Genomic DNA, 26,731 nt, shown 5'->3' on the forward strand with positions numbered 1-26,731 from the left:
ATATTAGGTATAAATAGTTTGATTTGTTTGAAGTCATAGTGTTTTATATAATAGGCATGCTATAAATATTTCTTTAGCTGTTTTTTAAAGCTAAAAATAGATGTCCATCTGCCTGTGTTGGGGTCGGCGGCGTCCTGCTGAAGACGTGAAGATGAAGCTTTTCCTATCACCTCTGATGAGCACTTCAGATCTAGGAGTTGTGTAGCTGTTGGGTAGGTCAGACTGGAATATCCATGGAACCTGAATTCCTAGTGTAAGTGACGCTTGTCGTTTTGTGGGCAGAACCCAGGATTTCAGTGTCATTTAATTGAAGAAGCAAGAAGCTGACATAGCAGTCATTGTTTTAAAACCTTTGTAAGAAAAACTAAAAGTTCTAGATGTCGGTTTCTAAGTCATTGATAGTAAAGTTCTATATTTTGTCCCTGAAAAATGAAACTTTTGTGCGTCAGCTTGCCGTGTGTAAGGAGGTGACTGGGTTGGCTATTTCATTGTGGTTATGAGTTCCATGTTATCTGCTGCTGTTATTTCATGGGAGAGAACAAAGCTGCTGGAATGGGCAGTTAGCCTAGTGATGCGGATGCCTGGGTCCCACGCTGGAGGCCTGTGTCTGCTGGAATGGGCAGCTAGCCTAGTGATGAGGGTGTCTGGGCCCCACACTGGAGGCCTGTGTGTGCTGGAATGGGCAGTTAGCTGGGTCCCTCAGTGGAGTCCTGCGTCTGATTCTCAGCTCCTACTCTTGACTCCCACTCTGCGTGTGCAGTCCTGGGAGGCAACAGGGGTGGCTCAAGTTAATTGGGTTCCTGCCACCCTGTGGGAGACCTGGATTGTGCTCCTGGCTCCATGCCTGGCTTAGCCTTCGCTGTTGTGGGTGTGTGGGGTGAACCAGTGGATTGGGGCTCTCTGTCTATCCAACTATCTTCCTGTTTCTCAATAAAATTTTTTTTTAAAAAGAGTTAATGTGCCGACAGTAGGTATATATTTGTGTGTGCAAGTAAATGGGGTGGATATTTTACTTCTAACATAGGCTTCCTTCTGTGTACACAAAAAATTCTGATCATTGACTTTTTTTATTATTTCTATTTTATTGCTGTTGCAACCGTTGCATTTATAGAGCATTTACTCATTGTTACATGTGCTTTAAGTGTATTTGTTCATGCCGTTCTTGTAACAAACCATTGAATATGTACGCCACGCAACCACATTTACATAAGAGAAAGCATGTACAGAGAAAGAACAAGTCTGTGGTGGAGACACAGAGCTAGTAAGTGGCAAGACCGAGCCCTGATGGCTTGTCCAGACCCCATGCTCCCGCCCCTGCACAGCGATGCCTACTTCTAGTCTACTGCACTAGACCTGTTGTAATAGCCTGTTTCCTCACTGGGAAAGCAGAGCATTCTGCACCCCTCGAGAGGATAATTCCATGCAGTCTGCTATTGTGGTTGTAGTGTGGATTTCCACAAACTTTTCCTGATGTATAGAAGTCCGTAGCAGGGGTGGTTTTCACGTGAAACTTCAGTCGTGTGAAATGTCGCCGAGGATCGGCTTGTTTATTAGCATGTCAGAGAAAGGCGTGAGGTAAGTCCCACCCTCTGCGTGGACGTTGATGTCGGAATGTGTGTGGCTCAGCGCGTGGTGAAGTGAGTGGGGTACAGGAGTCCTAAGAGACACCAGCGAGTGTGGTTTTGGGCTTGTCCCATGCCGTAGTAGAGAACCCGGATCAATTCATGAATGCTTGCTTGGCGAACTTAAAGTGACCGTGTGTGATGCGGGGGTTGGGTGATGTGTTTAGGAAACTGTTCAGCACAGGAAAAAGACATGAGAACTGTCACACGTGTCTGTTCAGACTGTTTACATTGACAAAAGGATTGTCGAGGAAGTGACCCGACTGCAGTCGGCATCCATGCTCAGAATCACAGATTCTGTATGGAGAGGTGTACAAGCCCAAGTGACTGTGGTGTGTATTCACCAATCAGGATTATCCGAATAAGCGTGCTCAGGGTAAATGAGCAAGTTCATCACAGACCGCGACGCCCAGACAGCGCATTCCGCACAGCAGCCACAGTGTGGTGACCTCGGCGGCCGGCAGGCGCAGACCCCTAGTGCCTCACGTTTGTCATGGATCGGGAAGGTGCTTCCTGCGCACTCTCTGACTTAGTCTTTACGACTGTGCGTCCCATGATGGCGACTTCCGTCTCCAGGGAGGAGCAAACAGAGAAAAGGCGGGAGAACTAATCATGTGCCCCAGTTACACAACTAGCAAGCATCACTTCTGTGTTTATGCAGCGTACCCACCACCGGCCTGGACACCGTCGTAGGAAGTGGGCATTCACCATGAGTGAAAAAGAAATCCCTGCCTTCGTGGAAGCCCCTCACTTTTTTTTTTTTTATACTAAGATTTGTTTACTTGAAAGGCAGAGTTACAGAGAGGCGGAGGCAGAGAGAGAGGCTTCCATCCACTGGTTCAGCCCCCCAATGTCCACAATGGCCGGAGTTGGGCCAATCTGAAGCCAGAAGCCAGGAGCTTCTTCCAGGTGCCCAAGGACTTGGGCCATCTTCTGCTGCTTTCCCAGGCCATAGCAGGGAGCTGGTTCAGAAGTGGAGCAGCTGGGACTCGAACCAGCGCCCATATGAGATACTGGCACTGCAGGCGGTGGCTTTACCTGCTACACCACAGTGCCTGCCCCACCCCTCACCTTTTATGAGTGAGAGAGTGGCAACCAGCAAGTAAACCTGAAAACTTGGGCGGGCAGGGAGTCCGATGCTGACAAGGGTTATGCAAAACTGGAAGACCAGAGAATGCCAGGTTAGGGGACTGCACAGGGAACATCACTCGTCACGGAGGGTGGTAAGAGCGCCTCTACAGTAATGCAGCATTTCTGCAGGTGCCTGGCGAGGGAGAGAGAGGGATTTGTAGCAAGAGTTGCTGGCTGGGAGGGAAGGTCCCTGTGCTTGGAGAGCGGAGCCCAAGTGTTTGGGGTGTGTGAGGGGCGCTCGCATTGCAACTCCACTGATCTGTTGGGTAATCTAGTGTCCCGTGGTCTGGCAGGTGAACTGTGGTCGCAGGATTTGCCCTTTCACGGGGAAGAGGAGGGGCGGATGTTCCGCCCCGAAGCTCTGTGTGGAACTGGGGCATCCCGGGTCTGGGGAGAGGCGCCCTGTGGGCTGCAGGGCTGGGAAAGTGGGAGGTACTCTGCTCAGGGCTCTCCGGTCACTGCGGCTGCAGCACCTCAGAGAGCTTCAGGAACTTGGCGGGAGCCCCGCTGTTTCTCCGATTGTGAAGCCAGGCGCACGCTCTGGCGTCCTGTGTCCTGCTGGAGTCAGCAGGACCTGGCAAGGCGCGCAGTGTGGCTGCCACTTCTTTGTGCCCCTCCTTCCACTGCCCTTCCCATGTACGCTAGCACGAAGCCCAGCAGCGCTCCTGCGTGTCACGGACCTGGGACTGTGCACCTTCTTCTCTTGCTTTTAGTTTCCCTGCAGCCTGCCTGCTCCTCCCCAGACTGGGGTGTAGCTTCTCCCCTGGGCCGCCCCGGGTGTGGGGATCCTGCACTTGCTCGTCATTCGCAGTAGAGAAGTTCCCTCAGGCCCGTCCTCCCAGCCAGCGTGGACATCTACGCAAGCGTCAATCCTGGCTTCTATCACACTTTTTAGAGTGATTTCTTTGCTTATATGTCTGTCTCTTCTTACTGACCAGGTCACTGAAGGCTGGCTTTGTAATCCAGGGCCCAGCCATATGTAGGGCCTGACCTACAGTTTCCCTGCCCACTTAGATTTCAGAATTTCAGATGCAGAGCGGTTGTGGTGACAGCTTTGATCAGATTAAACGAGAGGAGTGCGTTAAGCAGTGATGGTAGTTTACTGTGGAGACACAGATGATGATGAAAACAACTGCTCTTGAATGAAAGGGGCTTTGTGTGCCAGACGTAAACTCAGTGCTGAAATGCACCATTCCATTGTTCCAGAGGATAGATCTCATTAGCTATGGCTTTAAAACTAATATCTCCACGGATTCATCTTGTAGAACTAAATTTTGAAGATGCATGTAGCCTTGAACCGTGGCCAGCTGGATCCTGGGAGAGTCAGTGGGGCTGGGACGAGGAGAAAAGCTCCTTAGACAGGCACAGACGTCGCCCTTGTTTCTCCGAATTCCGTTTCGAAGGCGCTGCTGCAGATGTGTAGGCTTGGCCCCGTGGCCGAGGTCTCCCGGAAGGAACACTGGACTCATTCATCATGTGGACGTGGCCTGTTGGCGGCTGCGGAGGGCTGGTGGGGGAGCGAGCTGGGGAGGCCGCGTGTGGCGGTGCCGTGAACTGCCACGAGGCCCTCGCTGACTGCCATCGCTCCTGTCTGGGGCCCCGCGCGGGAACCTCGGGGCTCTGGGCACTTAGTGCACTCGGGAGGCCTGCCAGTAGGAAGACTTGGACTAACTTCGAGCAGGGATTCTCACGGCTCATGGCTTTGTGTTTTTTAGACAAGAAAGTACGTTATCTCCAGTTGATAACACTGCTTCCAGCGACTGACAGGTTCATTATATTAGACTTACATGACACTTATGCTCCTCTACCAGTGCGGAATTTCCATAAGTGAAAAATCTTAAAAAATGACTTTTTCTTACAGTTTTCCTTCTTGTGGCACCATATAGCTTTTTTTTTCTTCCCATTTTGGGGGTGCTTGATTTTAATATTCTCTTAATTCTCAGTATCCTGTGCCGGTTAAACAGATTGGATAGTTATAACCCGAATGTGTACAGCCTGTCGGCAGGGACGGCTCCGTTAGTGCCGAAGAGCTTGCTCGGGGCTCTTCCAGCCCGTCTGTTAGCCAGTACGAGGTGGTTCTGAAGCTCTGTTTGTGGCTTTGCTGCAGTGACCCGGCCGCCAGAGCCCTCTGGGACGCCCTGCTCAGCGCCAGGCACAAAGAGGCCGTGATGGAAGTGCGGAGACACCTGGTGGAGGCAGCCAGCAGAGAAAACCTGCCCATCAAGATGAGCATGGGTAAGCCGGTTCTCTCCTGCTGGGGCCCGGGCGTGCCGGTTATGCCTGCGTGCGTCGAGGGACGGGGGTGAGCACCTTGCGTGGCAGGACCGGGAGGGCCATGTGCACACTGCCCTCGGGGCTCAGCCACGGCCCCATTGCTTAGACTCAACTTTAGGGACTTGAGGAGAGTTCTTGTTTACAAAGAACGATTCTTTTTGTTTCTTTGTTGATCTAGAATTAACACATTTGCTCTGGAACATCTCTTGGTTTTTTTTAAGCTTTATTTATTTTACTTGAAAGTCAGAATTACACAGAGAGAGGAGAGGCAGAGAGAGAGAGAGAGAGAGAGAGAGAGAAAGGTCTTCCATCTGCTGGTTCACTCCCCAAATGGTTGCAACGGTCGGAGTAGCGCTGATCCAAAGCCAGGAGCCAGGAGCTTCCTCTGGGTCTCCCACACGGGTGCAGGGACCCAAGGACTTGGGCCATCTTCTACTGCTTTCCCAGGCCACAGCAGAGAGCTGAACAGGAAGTAGATCAGCCGAGTCTCGAACTGGCGCCCATATGGGATGCCGGCACTTCAGGCCAGGGCGTTAACCCGCTGTGCCACAGCGCCGACCTTCATCTCTCTCTCTCTCTTTTTTTTTTTTTTTTAAGATTTATTTATTTTATTTGAAAGGCAGAGTTACTGAGAGGCAAAGGCAAAGAGAGAGAGAGAAAGATCTTCCATCCACTGGTTCACTCCCCAAATGGCCACAATGGCTGGAGCTGGGCTGATCTGAAGCCAGGAGCCAGGAGCTTCTTCCGGGTCTCCCATATGGGGAAGGTGCCCAAGGACTTGGGCCATCTTCTACTGCTTTCCCAGGCCAAAGCAGAGAGCTGGATTGGAAGTGGAGCAGCCGGGACTCGAACCGGTGCCCATATGGGACGTCAGCACTGCAGGTGGCAGCTTTACCTGCTATGCCGCAGCGCCGGCCCCAAGAACATCTCTTAGTTCTGATCCCCTCCTACTCCTCTTTCCCACTTCCTTTCACGCCTCCCCCATTTACAGTGATAAGCTCTTTCCTTGGTTTTGAAGTAATGACTGGACTGCTGTACTGGCAAAGTGCACTGGCTGGCCCTCCCTCTTAGTGTGGGCTGCTGTGGTCCACCCCTCGGAGTGCTATCCTTTATTCCCAGGGCATTACGCACCCCAGGTTTCTCTCTCTCTTTTCACTTCCAGCTTTGTCTTTGGTGTTAAAAGGATATGGTTTTCTTTTTCCTTTTTTTTTTTTTTTAATTTTATAGATTTATTTGAGAGAGAGAGGAAGAGAGGGAGAGACAGAGAGAAAGGTCTTCTGTCCGCTGATTTACCCACCAGTTAGCCGCAATGTCCAGAGCTATGCCGATCCAGAGCCAGGAGCCAGGAGCCAGGAGCCAGGAGCTTCTTCCGTGTTTCCTACACAGGTCCAGGGGCCCAAGGACTTGGGCCATCCTCTATGCTTTTGGAAGCCATAGCAGACCAGGACTTGAACTGGTGCCCATATGGGATGCTGGCGCCACAGGCAGAGATTTATCCCACTACACCACAGCACTGGCCCCAGAAGGATATGAATTTAAAAGGCTTTTCCTTTTGATCAAAAAGTCAGGTTGGGGGCAGTGCTGTGGAGCAGCGGGTTAATGCCCTGGCCTGATGCGCTGGCATCCTGTATGGACCCCAGTTCGAGACCCGGCTGCTCCACTTCTGATCCAGCTCTCTGCTACGGCCTGGGAAAGCAGTAGAACATGGCCCAAGTCCTTGGGCCTCTGCACCCACGTGGGAGACCCGGAGGAGGCCTCTGGCTCCTGGCTTCAGATTGGCCCAGCTCCGGCTGTTGCGGCCAACTGGGGAGTGAACCATCATCGGATGGAGGACCTCTCTCTCTCTCTCTCTCTCTCTGCCTGCCTCTTCTCTCTCTGTGTAACTCTGACTTTCAAATAAAGAAATGAGTCTGAGGGGGCCAGTGTTGTGACATAGCAGGTAAAGTAGCTGCCTGCGGTGCTGGCATGCCCTGTGGGTGCTGATTTGTGTCCTGGCTGGTCCACTTTTAGTCCAGCTCACTGCTAATGTCCTGGGGAAAGCAGCAGAAGGTGGTCAAGTGTTTCAGCCCCTGCCACCCACATGGGAAACACAGAAAAAGCTCCTGGCTTCAGCCTGACTGGGATTGAACCAGCCAAGGGAAGACCTCCCTCCCTCCATACCTCCCTCCTTCCCCCACCCCACCCCCATAACTCTTTCAAATAAATAAATAAATTTTTTTTTTTTTAAGAAACAGAGGAGCACAGAATTGATGTTTTATTTTGATTTTCTATTTTTAAAATTTTCATTTATTTATTGGAAACACAGAGAGAGACTGGCAGATAGAGAGGAAGAGAGAAGGAGAAAGCCCTCATCTGGTTCATTCCCCATGTGCTCACAGTGGCCTGGGCTGACGGGCCAGGAGCTCATCTGGGTCTCCAGGGGGTGGTGTGAGCCCCGTCACCTGAGCGGTCACCTGCTGCCTCCCAGGTGTGCGTTAGCAGGATGGAGTTGCACGTCAGACTCAGCACTCTGATGTGGAACATGGGCGTTTTCACCAGGGTTTAGCTGTCAGTCCAACCTCTTGCCCCCTACTGTTTTGATTTTACAAAAGGAATTTTGGATTCTGGCTCCGTGGCATAGTAGGTTAAGCCTTTGCCTGCGGCACTGGCATGCCATATGGGTGCCAGTTCAAGACCCGGCTGCTCCTCTTCCAATCTAGCTCTCTGCTATGACCTGGGAAAGCAGTGGAAGATGGCCAAGTGCTTGGGCTCCTGCACCTGTGTGGGAGACCTGGAAGAAGCTCCTGGCTCCTGGCTTCAGACTGACCCAGCTCCAGCTGTTGCACCCAATTGGGGGAGTAAACCAGTAGCTGGAAGACTGACCTCTCTCTCTGTCTGTAACTCTGCCCTTTAAATAAATAATTAAATCCGGGCCGGCACTGTGGCTCACTTGGTTAATCCTCCACCTTCGGTGCCGGCATACGGCATATGGCCATATGGGCGCCGGTTCTAGTCCCAGTTGCCCCTCTTCCAGTCCAGCTCTCTGCTGTGGCCCGGGAGTGCAGTGGAGGATGGCCCAGGTGCTTGGTCCCTGCACCCGTGTGGGAGACCAGAAGGAAGCACCTGGCTCCTGGCTTCAGATCGGCGCAGCTCCGGCCATTACAGCCAACTGGGGAGTGAGCCAGTGGATGGAAGGCCTCTCTCTCTCTCTCTCTCTCTCTCTCTCTCTCTCTTTCTCTCTCTGCCTCTCCTCCTCTCTGTGTAACTCTGACTTTCAAACAAATATATAAATATTAAAAAAAAAAGACCCTGCACATTCCCCCTTTCCCTGCTCTAAGTATGCAGCAGCTCTGGCTCCCACACAGTAAGGAATTCGGTAACACGCTGGCACGAGGTCCTGGTACCCAGGACTGTGGAAGCGAAGAACGGAGGAAAGGGGAGCAGGGAGGGAACCAGAGCTACTAATGAAGTTTCAGGAAGGCGCCCACCCAGCATCAGCCTGGCTCCTGCTCCAAACCAACATGCAGGGCTGCGGCACTGGTTCTACAGAGGCAGGAGGACGGCATAAACCAACAGCCCGCAGGCCCGGCTCCTTATCAGATACACAGCTGGCAGCACGCTTCATTGTCCTCTGCTGCGGTTTCCTTATCTGAAAAGTGGGATTCCTATCTCACGGAATCTCCCCAGGAGGCCCTGGCAGACGTAAGGGATCAGGAGACGTAGCTCTCCTCTCTCCCACCGTCCCAGGCTCCTCAGAGCCCTCACAGACAGTGCCCAGCCCGCTACAGTCATGGCGCCTTTTCCTACTGGGATCCGGTGACTGCTTCCTCCCAGCTATTTCCGCAGCCTTCTCCTTCCAAAGGCTGACAGACTGACTCGCGCCCGTGAGTACCTCAAGACGGGCTGAGTCTCGGCAGAGAGAAGGCCCCACCAGGACAGTGCCGAGCGGTGTCCACTGGGCCCGAGGGGCAGACTGCAGACGGTTTTTAAAACATGGCAGTTTTTCGCACATTTCCAAAAAAAAACTCTGTGATAAGACTCAGTGTACATACTGAAATATTTCTCTGTTAATAAAATCATTTAGCATAGTTTTTAAAACTGCAAATAAAAAGGCAAATTCCTTTTCTTTCTTATTTTTTTTTTAAGATTTATTTATGGAGCCGGCACCGTGGCGCAGTAGGTTACTCCTCCACCTGCGGAGCCAGCATCCCATGTGGGAACTGGTTCTAGTCCCGGTTGCTCCTCTTCCAGTCCAGCTCTCTGCTGTGGCCCGGGAGGGCAGTGGAGGATGACCCAAGTCCTTGGGCCCTGCACCCGAATGGGAGACCAGGAGGAGCACCTGGCTCCTGGCTTCAGATTGACACAGCGCGCGGCCGTAGCAGCCATTTGTGGGGTGAACCAACGGAAGGAAGACCTTTCTCTCTGTCTCTCTCTCTCTCACTTACTCTGCCTGTCAAATAAATAAAAAATAAATCTCTTTTATTTATTTGACAGAGTCACAGACAGTGAGACAGAGAGACAGAGAGAGGGGTCCTCCCTCCATTGGTTCACGCTCCAAATGGCTGCCATGGCCAGGAGCCAGGAGCTTCCTCTGTATCCTCAACGTGGGTGCAGGGGCCCAAGGACCTGGGCCATCCTCCACTGCTTTCCCAGACCAAAGCAGAGAGCTGGACTGGAAGTGGAGCAGCCGGGACTGGAACCAGTGCCCACATGGAATGCCTGCACTGTAGGCGGTGGCTTTTTCCTGCTTTGCCACAGCACCGGCCCCTGCACAGGGTCTTGATGATGGGGTTAATTTGTTTTGTGTTTCAGTGATAGAACCTGGCGATGCTATCACAGAGCATAAATCAGTTTTTATTGCTCATTTCAGGGCTCTTAAAAGATCAACAAACTTACTTTTCTAAAGGGCAGTGTCTTCTAACAACAATCAGAGCCCGACATTTTTTAAAAAAGCATGAGTAGCCCCATAAGGAATTCAAATTTAAATGTTTTTCTGTCAACCAAATAAAAAAGGTAAAATGGTTTGCTTTATTCCAAAACACCAGACGTTGGGGTGAAGTGAGGAGAAAAAAAGAAAGAAGGGAAGAAGCAGATGTCTGTTAGCAGCCTTTTATTGCAGGCAGAACCCAAGAGCTTGGCCCCAAGCGCCCTCTCTCCGAGTGCCAGCACCATGCCGCTGCCCGTCTCTGCTTCGTGTCACAGGCCAGGATTTCTCATGTCTCTCTTGGCCATAGACAAATATCCATGTGGCCGTGACCAGTAAGACAGCGACCTGTAAGCCTTACATATAATAAAACATTGATATTTGCAAGCGGGTTATCATTTGGCTTATCATAAAACACTCACGCTGCGCAATCCTAAGGGCTGGAATGCTTCTCATAGCAGTGTTCTCAGCTACGAAATGTATTTTAAACAATGACTCTTTCCCCAGCCCCTGCTGTAAATTCTACTGAAGTGTAAATTTTTCTGACTGAGACAGAGGCTTCTGGTGTTTTTGAGACACTGAGCAGATTTTAATTCTAGTCTGAGGATTCACTCGCGTTTAAATTCACTGAGAGGGATCCCTGGATGGAGGCCTCAGCTCTAAATATAAAAGTTCTTAGTACAAAGTAAGTTCACATTAAAACATTATGAGCACCAAGGGAAATAAACATCATTCTCTTAAAGGATAAAAGTTTAATTGCTAAAATGAAAAAAAAATCATTTTATCACAGCAGTATAAACACATGCCATGTCTCTGAGAGCTTGTTATTAAATTGTCAGCTAACTAAGTAGATAGGTTCCAGAAAAGTGACTTTTACAGCTCGGAAAGTAAATTGTGTTTTTCCCACCGGCTTTCATAATGAAAAATGTGTTCTGAACGGGAAGCACAAATGGACCCCAGGAAATGCGTTTGTTTGAATCAGAAGCGGCCGCTTGCGGGGAGTGAATGGAGACGGCCGTCGCTCGCTCGGCAGCCCTGTCTCTGGAAGACTGCGGTGGCCGAGGTCCACGCCGGCTTGGGCCGTGGCTCTCTGCAGACAGACGGAGCTCACTCCCGTGTACGACCATGACAGGAAGCTGCTGTTAGAGCTGGACGAGACACGTCTGTTTACGATGCTGTCTGCATTGCTTGCTGCGGCCTCTGCTTCTTCGCCGGCTTGCTGATTAATCCAGTGCAGTTTGGCTCCTGGCCTTGTTGACTGAATTTCTGGGAAATTCGTTCTTTCCACTGCATTTGTTTCCGCTTTCTGTTGAATCTGTCTCTTCTGATAACAAGTCTTTCTTTATGTACAGTCGACAGTCGTTCAGCTTCGGTCAGGTTCAGTTACCTCCTCGCTGATCGCTCACCACCCCCAGCCCCGGGACACCTTGACTGTGGGGTCTGGAATCCCCAGACCTCCCTGGTCACACTTGATGGACAGGTCTCTCGAGCTGCATTTCTAGACAGGAGCCTGATCCATTACATCATGATACTTCTTTGTGTTTTTTTTTTTTTTTTCTTTTTTCTTTTTTTTCTTTTCCTTGTTTTGAGAAAGAGAGAGACAGAGACCTGCCACACTGCACCACGCTGAGCCAAGGGCCAGGAACTAAATCCAAGCCTCTCACCTGGGTGGCTGGGACCCAGCTACCTGAACCATTGCCCGCTGCCTCCCAGGGTGTGCATTTCAGGCAATGAACTGGGAGCAGAGCCAGAACTGGAATCCGGGCACTCTGATGTGGGGTGTGGGCATCCAACGCAGGTCTTACCTGATACACCCAGTGTCTGCTCCAGTACTTTTTATTTTTAGAGATTTATTTATTTATTTGAAAGGCAGAGTTACAGAGAAGCAGAGGCAGAGAGGAGAGAGAGAGAGAGAGAGAGAGACAGACAGACAGACAAGTCTTCCATCTGCTGGTTCACTCCCCAGATTCCCCAGATGGCCGCAACGGCCAGAGCTGGGCCAGTCTGAAGCCAGGAGCCAGGAGCTTCCTCCGGGTCTCCCATGCAAATTCAGGGGCCCAAGGACTTGGGTCATCTTCCATTGCTTTCCCATAGCAGAAAGCTGGATTGGAAGTGGAGTGGCCAAGACTTGAACTGGTGCCCATGTGGCACGCTGGCACTACAGACTGGGGCTTCAACCTGCTGCACCACAATGCCAGCCCCTCCTGTACTTTTTAATTTGCTTTGATGTCCTAGTTCTGGGCACCCCAGTGTCAGCCTTAGCAGCTCACCACCATTTGTCTTTTGAATTACGTGTGATGAGTTCTTTGTGAAGACAAGCCTTTCCCTCCTTTTGTCGTCACAGTTGTCTCCAGTTCTGAGCCCTGGTTTGTTAACGTCTTTCCTAAAGTGTGAATTCCAGGGCTGAGCAGTGATGGGCTGTTCTGTTTTGGACCGTGCACTTTTCTTAATGAAGCTCCATGTAAGGTTTTGTTTGTTTGTTTCCCATCAATGCCGTACCCCCAGCCATTTCCCACTCTCAACGTTTAGCAACACTGGCCTTGAAACACAGCCGTAAATCAGGCATTTCTTGGGTGTATACTTTCCCGCCACATGATCGAGAGTGCTCCACTTCCTGCTTTTGGTCCTTGAGTTCGTCCTGTGGTGGCTGGGCTGGCAGCTGCATTTTGATCGCAGTTATAACTTTTGCCTTCGTCAAGGGGTGGGAAGATGGGGAACTTGCCAAACTGCAAAAAGCAATAGATTAGAACCAATAAGAGTAGCACAGCCTGTGATGCTCGTGTAAGCTGACTGACAGAAGATCAGAAAGTCTGGGTGCCTCCCGGGGCTCGCTCGCTCTGGTGGTTAACTTCCATACGCCCTTGTCTGCGTTTGCTGCGAGTACAGTCTGGGGACCGGGGCAGGGGTTGAACTTTTCTGAAGTTCTGGGTGATGACAGCGTTTTGCAGTTTTCTCATTTAGTCCTGTGAGTTTGTTGCCTTTCACTCCTGTCTCACAGATGAGGGAAACTGAGGCCCAGCCAGGGTAAGCTTCTTTCCCAGCATTCCTGCACCTGCTGTCGCCATCTCCCTCCGCGTCAGGCCACAGTCTGCCTTCTGGTCGGCCCCTGCTGGGCTTGGCTGTAACCGGTGCTGCGGGGGACTGCGAGGCCGGAGGTGAAGAAGCAACTCGCCCTGTCCTGTGGGTGCCCTGGGCCCTTTCCCTCTGCTTCCTGTAGCAGCCAGGTCCAGTTTGCAGTCTTCCAGCACCCGCACAACCAGTCTCACGTCACCCCCTCCCCCCCCAGCCGAGAGAGGCCAGCCCAGCTGAGCAGCTGTTCCCTGAGGGCCAGGGTGCAGCTCACAGGTCCCCAGCTTCGTGAGTCACTGCAGCTCCAGCCTGCTGGGTTTGTTCTCTCCGTGCTGCTGGTGCTGGCTGCTGCACGGTCGCTGCCTCCCCAGAGTACCCATCCTCTCAGCCGCCCGGCTACCTTTCCTCTGGAATAGCCGGTGTGTGGGCCTCCACCACCAGGCAGCCGCGAGTGAGCCAGGGAGCAGAGCTGGCTCTGCTCGACTCCGGCCTCAGGCCTCTTTCTAGGTGGAGGGGTCAGACTGGGGCGGGAGCCGCAGCCGCACAGCTGGACACACGGGATGACTGCCCACTCCCCTGCCCTGCAAAGCCTCTGATGGTTGCAGCTGCCTCAAGATAGCCTCGGAACGCCTGAGCACGACTCGTAAAGTCCGCTGCCTTGTAGCCTCACCTCTAGCAGAGTGTCACCATCTGCTCCACTCTCCTTTCTCCAGCGTGAACTTCCAGATCCAGGTCTCTGGTGCCTCGGCCCGAAATGCTTCCATCTGGTTGTTCTCCATGTTCACTGCCCGGCCTTCTCCACCTATGCCACTGGAGGCCGAGCCTGTGGGTGGCTCTGCCAGCTCGGCTGACCTTGCCCGTCGCTTGCATTTGCCAGCCGGAGGCATGGGCAGGGCATGTTGGGGGCAGGGAGGGGAGAACAGCCAGGCGGCTGTTTCCCGGCTTCTTCCCAGCAGGACGCCTTGGTCGCGTCCCTCTACCCTTCCCTGTTGGCTTTCTGTTTCTATTAAGTATTTATTTATTATTTGGAAGAGACGAGAGAGAGAGAGAGAGAGAAAGAGAGAGATTGATTGAGAGATTTCCCATCTGCTGATTTACCTGCCAAATGGCTGCAATAGCCCAGTCTGGACCAAGTCAAAACCAGGAGCCAGGAACTCCGTCTTGATCTCCCGTGTGAGTGGCAGGGACTGAGGTGTGTGAGCCCTGATGCGCAGCAGGAAGCTGGATTGGAAGAGGAGGCGGGACTCCAGCCCAGTCAGCGGCTCACCTTGCTGCAGCTCAACACCTGCCCCCTCTGTGGCATTCTTTATCACTCTTGCTTAGCTCACACTCTTAATTTTCCCTGTTTGTTTGAATATAACAAAATCAAGTAACACCTTGGTATTATTAGTTTAAAACACTTAAAATGATTCTTTATTAGAGAAAGAGAGATTATGAGAGAGATTGAGAATGCACTTATCCTCTGGTTCACTCCCCGACTGTACAGACGGCTGGGGCTGGACCAGGGCTGAAGCCAGGAGCCAGGATCTCAGTCCAGGTCTCCCATGTGGGAGGCAGGAAACCAGTTATTTGAGTCATCACTGCTTCCTCCCCCAGTCTGCATTAATAGGAAGCTGGAATCAGGGGCTATGGCTAGGAGTTGACGCCAGGTCCTTTGATGTGGGGCACAGATGTCTTAAGAATTAGAAAAAGCACCCACTCTCTGAAAATAGTTTTGACTTTGCCGATGACCTGAAAGTGACTCGGAGACAGGCTGGAGGACGTCTTTGGGAATGATTATTTAAAAGGACGCCATATTCTCTGGGGTTTGAGATTGGAACAATTTCTTAGGGATCGCTGGGGTCACAGTTGGATGTGCAAAAGGAGGGAAAGCTCGCTAATGTTTTCTGTATATTGTCCATACACGGAGGTAATAGGCCATTTCATTCATTCAAAGCATAATTATTATATGTGCTTAAAGTCTCTTACGTTCTCCTAGACATACAGAATATTTTGTGGGGCCGGCACTGTGGTGTAGTGATCTAAGCCACAGTCGGTAGCACTGCATCCCGTATGGGCACCAGTGTGAGTCCCAGCTGTTCCACGTCAGATCTAGCTCCCTGCTAATGGCCTGCGAAAACAGTGCAAGACAGCCCAAGTGCTTAGGCCCCTGGGAGAAGCTCCTGGCTTTGGCCTGGCCCAGCCATGCCTGTTGCAGACATTGGGGAATGAACCAGTGGATGGAAGATGTTCATTCTCTCTCTCTCTCTCTCTCTCTCTCTCTCTCACTCTAACTCTACCTTTCAAATAGGTAAGATGAATCTTTAAAATATCAAAAACAATATTTTGCTTTCAAATGAACAAGTTGTTTCTCTGTGTGCAAAAAGAAGCTTTTAGTACTTGCCAACCTGGCAATGGTAGTGAGATGATTTATGTGAAACATGGGGTTTTTAAAATTCAAGGTGACTGGGGCTGGTGCTGTGGTGCAGCAGGTTAACTCCCTGACCTGAAGTGCCAGCATCCCATATGGGCATCGGTTTGAGTCCCAGCTGCTCCACTTCCAGTCAAGCTCTCTGCTATGGCCAGGGAAAGCAGTGGAAGATGGCCTAAGTCCTTGGGCCCCTGCACCCATTTGAGATACCCAGAAGAGGCTCCTGGCTCCTGGCTTCAGATCAGCGCAGCTCTGGCCATTGTGGCCAATTGGGGAATGAACCAGCGGATGGAAACCTCTCTCTCTCTCTCTCTCTCTCTCCCTCTCCCTCTCTCTGCCTCTCCCCTAACTCTGACTTTCAAATAAATAAATACATCTTAAAAAATAATATTCAAGGTGATCTTTGAAACAAGGATACAACATGATGACATTATTATCTCCTCGGGGGGAGGGGGATAAGGCACATTATCAAAGTGATGACAGGTTTCTCTGATGTAGGATTTGTTCCCTGTCATCTTGAGAAATGGGTGGCTGCAGAGGTGGTTTCTAAGGGCTGGTAGAGGTTTGGATTTAGTTGCCTGTGACTTTGTTGAAGCCTACTTAGTGCATTTCTAGAGGAAATCCATGTAATACTTGGTCACTGAAGGAGAGACGGTGGACTGAAGAAGAGCGTTGAAGCCAGAGCCCTTGCGGGATTCGTCCATTCAGGGGATACGAGAAAGAGGAGACTGGAGAACCACGGTCAGAGGAGCTGTCCCTGAGTTGTGGTCAGCAGCGAGTCCTGAACAGTGCTTTCCTGGCTGCCTCTGCTCTCTGCTCTCTGCCTCCTCCTCTGCAGGCCGGCAGCCTGATGCTAACGTCTCGTGAGCATCCATCCTCTGCCTCCATACTTTTCAATGATTGTTCCGTATTTCTTTTTTTAGGACATTTTTTCTGACATAGAATGTTTCTGGCACACAATATGAAAATTCCAAACCTGTGAACAGTATGATGATTAAGTCAGGGTTATTAGCATTTCCATCTTCTCCAGCGTTAACTGTTTCCATGTGTTGAGAACCTTTGGATTCTTTCCTGTTCCAGTTATTTGAGCGTATCTAATTGTGGTGGGCTGCACTGGGCTATGGAACCCCAGAACGAATTCCTGCTACCTGATTGTGTTTGGCACCCTCTCCATCCCCACCATCCCCCTCCTCAGTTCCCAGCGAGCTTTGCTCCCTGTCCTCTCCTGCGACAGCAGTCTTGCTGGCTTCCACAACGAGGGAGGACACGCAGAGGTCGTCTCTCTGTGCCTGGCTTGTTTCACTTAGTTGAATGACAGGCCTTCATTCATTCCTGCAGCTGAGTACTCTCCCATTGTGGATACGCACCACATTTTCTTTGTCCATGCGTTGTTGGTGGTGCTTTGGTTGATTACCTTAGCTGTTGTGAACAGTGCTGCAATAAGTGGTAGAACTTCACGTAGCTCTTTGATAGGACTTCAATTCTTTTGGATACTTAACTGGTAGTAACATTGCTGGGCTGTTCTGTAGGTAGATTTTTAGTGGTTTGAGGAAACTTCACACTGTTTCCATGTGGCTGTACTTATTTACAGTGTGTTAAACAGTCTCCTTTCTATGTATTCTAACCAGCATTTGATATTTTTTGCCTTTGTTTTAAGAAAATAATTGATTTGAAAGATAGATTAACAGACAGGGAGAGACATACACAGTGAGAGACAGAGTTGTCTTCCATCCAAATGACTTTAACAGCCAGGTCTGGGCCAGGCTAATGCCAGGAGCCAGAAACTCCATGTAGGGCTCTCATGTGGGTGGCAAGGAGCCATGGACTTGAGCCATCCTCCACTGTTTTCCCAGGCACAGTCGCAGGGAGCCAGATCAGAAGTGCAGCAGCTGGGACTTGAACCTGTGCCCATGTGGGATGCTGGCGTTGCAGGTGACAGCTTGACCCTCCTTGCCACAGTGCAGGCCAGCCGCCCCCATATTTTTTACCTCTTTGAGAATAACCATTCTTACTGGGGTGATGGTGATTTCTCATTACGGTCTTGATTTGCATTTTCCTAATGACTAGCAGTGTTCAGCATTTTTTCATACTTGATGGCCATTTGTATGTCTTCTTTGGAGCAATGTGTGTTTAGATCATTGCCTATTTTTAACATTGGATTATTACTATGTTTTTTTGCTGTTGAATTGTGAGTTCTTTATATGGCCCAGAAAATAATGCCTGTTGGGGGAATAGTTCATAGGTGGTTCCTCCCATCCTGTCTCTTGTCTCTTCATCCTGATGTTTCTTCTTAGTTGGATGCATTCCTGTGTGTCCTTTTTCACTTTGGTTGCTTGTACTTTTGGTGTCTGAAAAGTCGTCATCTAAACAAATGTCCTGAGGTGTTTCCTTTTTACTTTCTTCTATACGTTTCAAATGATCAGAGATTAAACTTAGATCTTTGTGCATTTTGAGTTTATTTTCATATAGGGTAAGAGGGATCAAGTTTTGTTATTCTGATAAACCTTCAGTTTTCTCATCATTATTTATTGACTGTTCTCTGTCAAACATCAGATGGCTGCGTGCGCATGGATCACCGTGTGAGCTCTTTATTCTGTGCCATTGGCCTGTGTGTCTGATTTTTGCCAATACCATGCTTTGTTGGTTACTACAGCTTTGGAGTGTGTTTTGAAGTCAAGTACTGTGATGTCCCAGCTTGGTTCTTCTTATGCAGGATTGCTTTTGCTTTAACTATTCTGGCTCTTTTGTGGTTCTATGTGATTTTTAGGATTGTTTTTCTATTTTTGTGAAAAATGTCATTAGTATTTTGATAGCGATTGCATTGAAATCTTAGAGAAAACACATAGGTTTTCACTTTTTTTTTTTTACAGATTTATTTATTTTGTTTGAAAGAGTTACAGAGAGAGAAGGAGAGGAAGAGAGAGAGAGAGAGAGAGAGAGAGAGGTCTTCCATCCGCTGGTTCACTCCCTAAATGGCCACAATGGCTGAAGCTGCACCAATATGAAGCCAGGAGCCAGGAGCTTCTTCTGGGTCTCCCACGTGTGTGCAGGGACCCAAGCACTTGGGCCATCTTCTACTGCTTTCCCAGGCTATTGCTTCACCCCCAAGTTGGCTGCAATGGCTGGAGCTGCACTGATCCAAAGCCAGGAGCCAGGAGCTTCTTCCAGGTCTCCCACATGGGTACAGGGGACCAAAGACGTGGGCCATCTTCTACTGCTTTCCCAGGCCACAGCAGAGAGCTGGATCGGAAGTGGAGCAGCCAGGACTCACACTGGCACCCATATGGGATGCCGATTCTGCAGGCGGTGGCTAAACTCTCTACGCCACAGTGTCGGCCCCAGGTGTTCACTTTTCAGTTTCATTTGGCTACAGGTTTGCCAAACGTAGCCTTTATTATGTGGAGGTATATTTCTTCTATAACTCTGTTGCTGAGTTTTTAATCATGAAGGGAGGCTTGTCTGAAGACATGCTTTTTCTGCGTTTACTGAGACACTCATATGGTGTTTGTCCTTTGTTCTGTCGAGCTGCATTTACATTTGTTGATTTCCATAGCTGAGCCGTCCTTGCAAGCCCAGGGTAAATCCCACTTGATCATGTTATATGCTCTTTTGGATGAGTTTTGGATTTGATTTGCTACTATTTGGTTAAGAATCTTTACATCTATGGTCATCAGGGATATTGGTCCATAATTTGTGTGTGTGTCATTGTCTTGTTTTGGTATCAGGATAATAGTGACCTTGTGGAGAATTTTTGAGAGACTTCCTTTTCAATTTTTTGGACTAGTTCTAGGAAATTGGAATTAGTCCTTGAAGTGTTTTGTATAATTCGGATGTAAAGCCATTATGCCCTGAAATGTTTCTTCCATGAGAGACTTTTTTTAATGGCAAAGAAGAGATTTACTTAGCTCATGGTTTTTATGTTCAAGGCCAGGGCGCTGACATCAGCTCAGTTCTGGTGAGGACCCTCTCTGTGGCTGCATCACATCCGATTGGGTTACAGTGGTGGGAGTGTGTGAGGGCAAGCGCTTTGTCTGAAATAGGAGCAGCAGGAGTGGAGGGCCCAGGCTGCTCCTCTATAACAACACTCTTGGGAGCACTGTGAGGTGTTCTGGGAGGACCTCCTTCTGAGTGCACGTCCCCACCGGGCCCCTGCTCTTACGAGTCCCCCCTCACTTCCCAAATGGCCACCATAGCCAGGACTGAGCCAGGCTAACGCCAGGAGCCAGGAGCTCCATCCAGGCTTCCCGTGTGGGTGGCTGTCTGCTGCTGCCTTCCCAAGCATGTTCGCAGGAAGCTGGCATCCCAGGCAGTGGATTAACCTACTGTGCCACAGTACTGGCCTCCAAGATCCAATCTGTTCAAGTCAGGTTTGTTACCGATACGTAAGAATGTTTTCCTACAATTTTCTCCGTTATTTTCTGAGTTCTGTTTCTGCCTCTGTTATTGTCTTTGTGAGTTGGTGGTGTTCTCTGGTGATGAGGTTTGGTTTTCTCCCTGGGGTTTCTCCATTACCAGTGAGCTTTATTGTCACGGTTTTGTGATGGTAGTTACTGTCCTTTGGCGTCCAGGTGGACTGCTCCCTTAGGTGTTTCTTATAAGGCTGGGGAGTCCCTCAGGTTTTGGTCGTCTGTTCCTAATTTCTGAAGAATAGCTTTGCTGCATATGGTGTTCCTGGTTGGCATTTCTTTTTCTTTCAGGACTTTAAATATATCATCCCATTATCATATGGCCTGTAAGGATTTTTGTTGAGAAATGTGCCGTTAGTCTAATGAGGAATGCCTAATTGCTTGATGCTCGTCTCTTGCTGTTTTTAGTGTTCCCTTTGTCTTTGACTTTTGGCAATTTACCTATAATATACAGGGGCCCAAGCACTTGGACCATCTTCTACTGCTGTCCCAGGCCATAGCAGAGAGCTGGATCGGAAGTGGAGCAGCTGGATCTTGAACCTAGTGTCCATATGGGACGTGGGCACTGCAGGCGGTGGCTTTATCTGCTATACTACAGCACCCGCCCCGTTTAATATACTTTGGAGCCGGCATCACAGCTCAATAGGCTAATCCTCCACCTGCAGTGCTGGCACACCCGGTTCTAGTCCCGGTCAGGGTGCCGGATTCTGTCCTGGTTGCCCCTCTTCCAGGCCAGCTCTCTGCTGTGGCCCGGGAGTGCAGTGGAGGATGGCCCAAGCACTTGGGCCCTCCACCCCATGGGAGACCAGGAGAAGCACCTGGCTTCTGGCTTCGGATCAGCGCGATGCACCGGCTGCAGCGTGGCAGCAATTGGAGGGTGAACCAACAGCAAAGGAAGACCTTTCTCTCTGTCTCTCTCTCTCACTGTCCACTCTGCCTGTCAAAAATAAATAAATAAAAAAAATTATATATATACTTTGGAGAAGTTCTTTCTTGGTGAGTGTAGACACTTGGGAATTTTTCAATTATTATCTTGTTAAATAGGTTTTTAATGCCTTTTCTCTTTCTGGAACCTCCATAATGTAAATTGTTCATTTAATAATGTCCTGTAAGTCTCAAGGGCTCTATCTATCTATCTTTATTTTATTATTATTTTTTTTTTTGACAGAGTGGACAGTGAGAGAGAGAGACAGAGAGAAAGGTCTTCCTTTGCCGTTGGTTCACCCTCCAATGGCTGCCACGGCCGGCGCACTGCGGCCTGTACACCGCGCTGATCCGATGGCAGGAGCCAGGTGCTTCTCCTGGTCTCCCATGGGGTGCAGGGCCCAAGCACTTGGGCCATCCTCCACTGCACTCCCGGGCCACAGCAGAGAGCTGGCCTGGAAGAGGGGCAATCAGGACAGACTCCAGCGCCCCGACCGGGACTAGAACCCAGTGTGCCGGCGCGGTAAGGCGGAGGATTAGCCTAGTGAGCCACAGCGCCGGCCTAATTATCTTACTTTAAAGACCTGTATTCAAGCTTAGAAATTCTTCTAACTGGTCTAGTCTGTCACTGAATATCTCAATTATGTTTTTTATTTCATTGATAGAATTTTTCAGCTCTGTGATTTTTATTTAGTTCTTTTATGACTCCAGCTCTTTGTTGAATTTCTCAATAGTATTAGGAATTGTTGGCCTCATTTCAGTGAATCAGGTATCTATTTTCTCTTGCATGTTGCTGTTTCCTTAGAGCAAGTATTCAGAACTTGTCCTCTGGCGTTTGTTGGTTTCTCCCATTGGGGTCTACTGCTGTACGATACTGTGCTCCTTTAAAGAGATCACGTGTCCTTGCCGCTCATGCTTCTTTGCCCTCTGCTGGTTTTGCACTTCCAGTGTATCCTTGCTGCTCATGCTTCTGTGTCCCTCTGCTGGTTTTGCACTTCCGGTGTAGCCGTTGTCTCTTCCAATCTTATGGAGCAGCTTCCAGAGGAGGTTTTCCTTTATGGGGATGTGGGTGTCCGTTTGACGATTGCTTTGGCTGGGTGTCCGTTTGACGATCGCTTTGGCCTTGGTTCTGAGTGCGTGCAGTGGTGTAGCCTCCATGTAATTTCTAAGCTATGGCTCACGTCAGCGTTGTCTGCGCCTGCAGCCGTGTTTGCCACCGTGGTCTAGGCTGCAGATGTTGTCGAGGCAGTGGTGTGGCCTTGCCGTAGACATGGCGTCCAGAGCTGGATTCTCAGTCCCCGGGGAGGCTGGTGCGAATCATGCTGAGGCTTCTGGTGCTCGCACCTGGGGTCAGGAGCTGAGAACCACAGGGAAACCTGTCCCCAGGCCTCCCGAAGTGAGCCCTGGTGGTGTCAGGCCCATCCCTGGTCCCATGGTCACTGGTCATGGAGTGTCCAGTCCCCAGGCCTCCTGAAGTGAGCCTGGGTGGTGTCAGGCCTCATCCCTGGTCCCATGGTCACTGGTCATGGAGGGTCCAGTCCTCAGGCCTCCTGAAGTGAGCCTGGTGGTGTCAGGGCCACATCCCTGGTACCATGGTCACTGGTCAGGAGGGTCCAGTCCCCAGGCCTCCCGAAGTGAGCCCTGGTGGTGTCCGGGCCCATCTCTGGTCCCGTGGACACTGGTCAGGAGTGTCCAGTCCCCAGGCCTCCCGAAGTGAGCCCTGGTGGTGCCGGGCCGCATCCCTGGTCCCGTGGACACTGGTCATGGAGTGTCCAGTCCCCAGGCCTCCCGAAGTGAGCCCTGGTGGTGTTGGGGCCATCCCTGGTCCCGTGGACACTGGTCAGGAGTGTCCAGTCCCCAGGCCTCCCGAAATGAGCCTGGTGGTGCCGGGCCGCATCCCTGGTCCCATGGGTGTCCAGTCCTCAGCCCTGCTAGGCCAGCGGCAGTGGAGCCTGGGTTTGGGTAGGGGCAGCCCTGGTTGTGGCACAGGGGACACTGCGAGGCCTGAGCAGGCCCTGCGAGGTGACTGCCAGTGGGGCCTGCACTCGTGGTGGCAGCCACAGTCCTGGAGGTGCAGGATGTGAGGGGGCGAACGCTGGCCCCAGGGCTTCTGGAAGCGGGAGCCGTGAGGCTGGGGCCGGTGTGGCCCCGGGACGTGACGGACTCTGGCAGGGACTCGGTCTGAAGCTGGCCCTGCTGCAGCAGCTGGGTTCTGGGCGCGGGTGGGAGGTGCTTGCTGGAGTCCGTCCCTGGAGCACAGCCCTGTGGGCCCCCAGGCTGCTCCTCCCACTGCAGTGAAGCCTGTGGGAACGTGGAGCCCTGCTGTGGTCGGGGTCCTGGTCTGCGGTGCGCGCCCCTCTGCCCAGCAGTGTGGGGTTCCCCGGCTGGGGAGCCAGGCTCGGTGCTCGGGTGCCCTGTTCCTCTCTCTGCTGCCTGGGGCCCCGGCCCCCCCTGACCAGAGCTCCCCGAGGCTGCTCCCAGGCACACGCCTCCTCGCCACCCCCACCCCAGCATGCCCCCCTTCGCCACCCCCCCCCCCCCCCCGTCTAGGGAGGCCCTCTCTCAGACCCCTCCCCAGGACGCGCTCCCTAGGCCCCCCTCCCGAGGGAGGTTCCTCCCTCACTGCGGTGGGAGCAGCGCGGGGCACCTCTTCACCTCTAGTCTCGCTCTGAATTCCGGCTCTCTCCTTTCCCTCTGCCTCCCCGTCTTCTGTCTTCCTTTTAAAGAAGGAGCTGTATTGTGCGTATCGAGGTTCCCAGCATGGTGTGTGTGCGTGTACAGATAGTAAGGCGGTCCCTGCCCGCACTCCTGGCGTACTGCAGTGGTCGCTACGCTGAACAGGGACCGCACATGTCACCGCGGTCGCTTTTCTGCGTGTGGCAAGCGCAGCTAGAATCTGCTTCCTGAGAACAGTGTCCTTGCGCAGGACAGCATCGTTCCTGTCGTCCTCACGCTGTGCTGCCTGTCAGGTGTGGCTGCTGCTTGTGCACTGACCAGAGCCTTCCCTCTTCCTTCCCCCATACCTGCCTCCCGTGACCACTGTTGAGTTCTCTGCTCCCGTCCCACCCGTCAGCGAGGCCCTGCAGCGTTTCTGGTTCTGGGTCAGGCGTGATCCACTCAGTGTGATGGCTCCCGGTGCATCCACCTTGCGGCACATGTCAGGCCCTCCTTCTTCGAGGCTGGATAACGTTCCGCCACATGCATGCTGGTGGGTTCCGCGTGTCCTGTATCCACTTGCCCACCAGCAGACACTGAGGTTGTCCCTCTGTCTGGGCTGTCGTGCGTAGTGAATGATGCTGCCTTCACCGTATGTGGTTGTGCACGGTGGATGACGCAGGGAATGTGGGCGCGTCTTCTCTGCCAGCTGCCGCGTGTCCCCTGCGGGAGGCTCACTGGGCAGACGGGCTGTTCCTGGTTTCTGGAGGAGCCGCGGTGCCGTCGCCCAGGAAGGCTGCAGCAGTCTGCATCCCCTTTCCTCCACAGCCTCACGGACGTGGGTGGGTCTCTGGGATCACAGCCGTCCTCACCGCTGTCAGACGACGTCTCTCTGTGTGTCAGGTGACGTCTCTCTCTGTGTCAGGTCACGTCTCTCTGTGTCAGACGACATCTCTCTGTGTCAGACGACGTCTCTCTGTGTGTCAGATGATGTCTCTGTGTCAGACGATGTCTCTCTGTGTCAGGTCACGTCTCTCTGTGTCAGGTGATGTTTCTCTGTGTCAGGTGACGTCTCTGTGTCAGACGACGTCTCTCTGTGTGTTAGGTGACGTCTCTCTGTGTCAGGTGACGTCTCTGTGTTAGACGACATCTCTCTGTGTCAGACGACGTCTCTCTGTGTCAGGTGACGTCTCTCTCTGTGTCAGGTCACGTCTCTCTCTGTGTCAGGTGACGACTCTCTGTGTGTCAGATGACATCTCTGTCATGACGTCTCTGTGTGTCAGGTGACGTCTCTCTGTGTCAGATGAGGTATCTCTATGTCAGGTGACGTCTCTGTCAGGTGACGTCTCTGTGTCAGGTGACAGAGCTTTTGGTCCGGGCAGCGTCAAGCCCGGAGCTCAGGATTCTTCTTCGTGGAGACTGCGAGCCGAGGGGGCCCTCCCGGTGAGGGGAAGGTTTTCCCGCTCGGAGCCGAGCCCGTCTGGGGAGACGGGAGGAGCCCCATCCTTCTCCTGTGTGGGCACCGAGTCTTGTGCTCGCTGTGGTGGCTGGTGTCCTCCAGGCCCGGGGGTGCGAATGCAGTCTGTACTCACCGTGTGCTCGTTGTCCGTGGGGCGCAGTGCTGGGCCCTCCAGTGGGCTCCCTTGCTTCTAGTGCACTGGAGCCCCGCGGGCGGCGTTGGGGGGAGGCCGTGGCCGCGAGTGGGCGGCGTGGGGCGAGGCCGTGAGTGGGTGGCGTGGGGAGGAGGCCGCGAGCGGGCAGCATGGGGGGGAGGCCGCGGCCGCGAGTGGGCGGCGTGGGGCGAGGCCGTGAGTGGGTGGCGTGGGGAGGAGGCCGCGAGCGGGCAGCGTGGGGGGGAGGCCGCGGCCGCGAGTGGGCGGCGTGGGGGGGAGGCCGTGAGTGGGCGGCGTGGGGGGGAGGCCGTGAGTGGGCGGCGGTGGGGGGGAGGCCGCGGCCGCTAGTGGCCGCGAGCAGGCAGCGTCTTTGCTGAGAGGCCACCTAGAGAGCAGGCCCCCCTGCCAGGTGGGGCGGGCCTGCCGTGGAAACGCTGCTTCCCAGACAGCCGGGCCCGCCGTGAGCGCCTGCTCTCTGCTGGGTTTATGAATGTCCAGGCGGTGTTTAAGTTAATCCCGGGAAGGCTGCGTTTCCCAGGAAGGCTGAGCCCTGAGTGTTCCTGGCGGTGTTGGGTTTCACTGTGCTGTGTAGCTCTGGGGTGAGCTGTTTGTTTTCTGTGGTGACCCCTGATCTTGCTGCGGTCCGTGCTCGCCTCCGCGGGTGCACCCCGTGTCTGCATTCTGAGCCCCTTTGGCGGAGTTGGCTCTCAGAATTAAAGTGTTCTCTTCACCTTCGCTTCTGGTTCCACCTTTGTAATGCTGAAGAGCTGAAAAAAAAGGTCTGTGTAACAAGAACCATTGTATGTAAAGGACGTCCCAGAGGATTCTCTCCGGAATTTATGGTGTCATAAAAACGGCCGTCAGCCCCCAGCTGGGCCTTGTCCGCGCTGGCTGTGCAGATGGCCGCGTGCGCTGCCCTCGCGGTCCCGGGGCAGATTCATCATCTCTGCGTAGTGTCTGCCAGTCGTCACCTTCGGGGGTTCTCCTCGCGTCCGGCTTGAATCTCTCCACCTGCGTGGAGCCGCGCTTCTCTGCCCCCTGACCTCGGCTGCGGTGGGAAGTGGGCAGTGAGCATCACTCTGCTGCTTCATGCGTGCGAGGCCGTTCCTCACCCAAGGATCAAATCCGTGGTAGCGGTCAGATCACACTTCCTGGGGGAAATATAGGTCCGTCCACTTCACAGGAAACACACTCTACTTTGTTTTAGAACAAAAGAATATTTAAAATGTAACACTAGCCAAGTCTTCTAGAAGATTTGAACGACAATCTGTGTGTAACACAAAGTGAGTGTACCATGTTCCCTTTCCTCCTTTGTGGTCCCCGGGCACATTTCTTCTAAAATTTACTTTATTTGTTTGAAAGTCGGGGGGTGGGGAGAGCCAGGAAAAGGAGAGAGAGAGAAAAAGAAAGAGACGCATACACACGCAGAGAAGACAGAGACACATAGAGAGACAGAAAAGACAGGAAAAAACACACCTACACAGAGAGAAGACACACACACACATACACAGAGAGAGAAGACCAAGGAGAAGACTGAGACCTATACACGCACACACACACAGACAAGCACAGGTTGAGAGAGAAGACAGAGACACACATGCACGCAGAGAGAAGACTAAGGAGAAGACTGAGACACATCCACACACACAGACAGACAGACATGCACAGATTGAAAGACAGAAGCACACGCATACACAGAGAAGACCAAGACACACACACACACA

The 26,731-nt window shown here is 52.0% G+C and overlaps 1 protein-coding gene across 2 annotated transcripts in view; it reads left to right on the plus strand.

Moving 5' to 3' along the window:
- The window catches only part of SCFD2 (sec1 family domain containing 2), a 358,545-nt gene that overhangs the window by 58,675 nt on the left and 273,139 nt on the right, over positions 1-26,731 (plus strand). Inside the window, exon 3 of one of the 2 annotated variants that reach the window (XM_002721791.6) lies at positions 4,861-4,988. The exons of the other annotated variant lie outside the window; for it this stretch is intronic. Within the exon in view, the coding sequence (XP_002721837.4) occupies positions 4,861-4,988 (128 nt within the window). The remainder of the gene's footprint in view (positions 1-4,860; positions 4,989-26,731) is intronic. 2 annotated transcript variants of the gene reach the window in all.

The sequence above is a fragment of the Oryctolagus cuniculus genome, chromosome 8, assembly GCF_051225735.1.
Source record: "Oryctolagus cuniculus isolate XC-2025 breed Fujian yellow rabbit chromosome 8, ASM5122573v1, whole genome shotgun sequence".
Lineage (NCBI taxonomy): Eukaryota > Metazoa > Chordata > Mammalia > Lagomorpha > Leporidae > Oryctolagus > Oryctolagus cuniculus.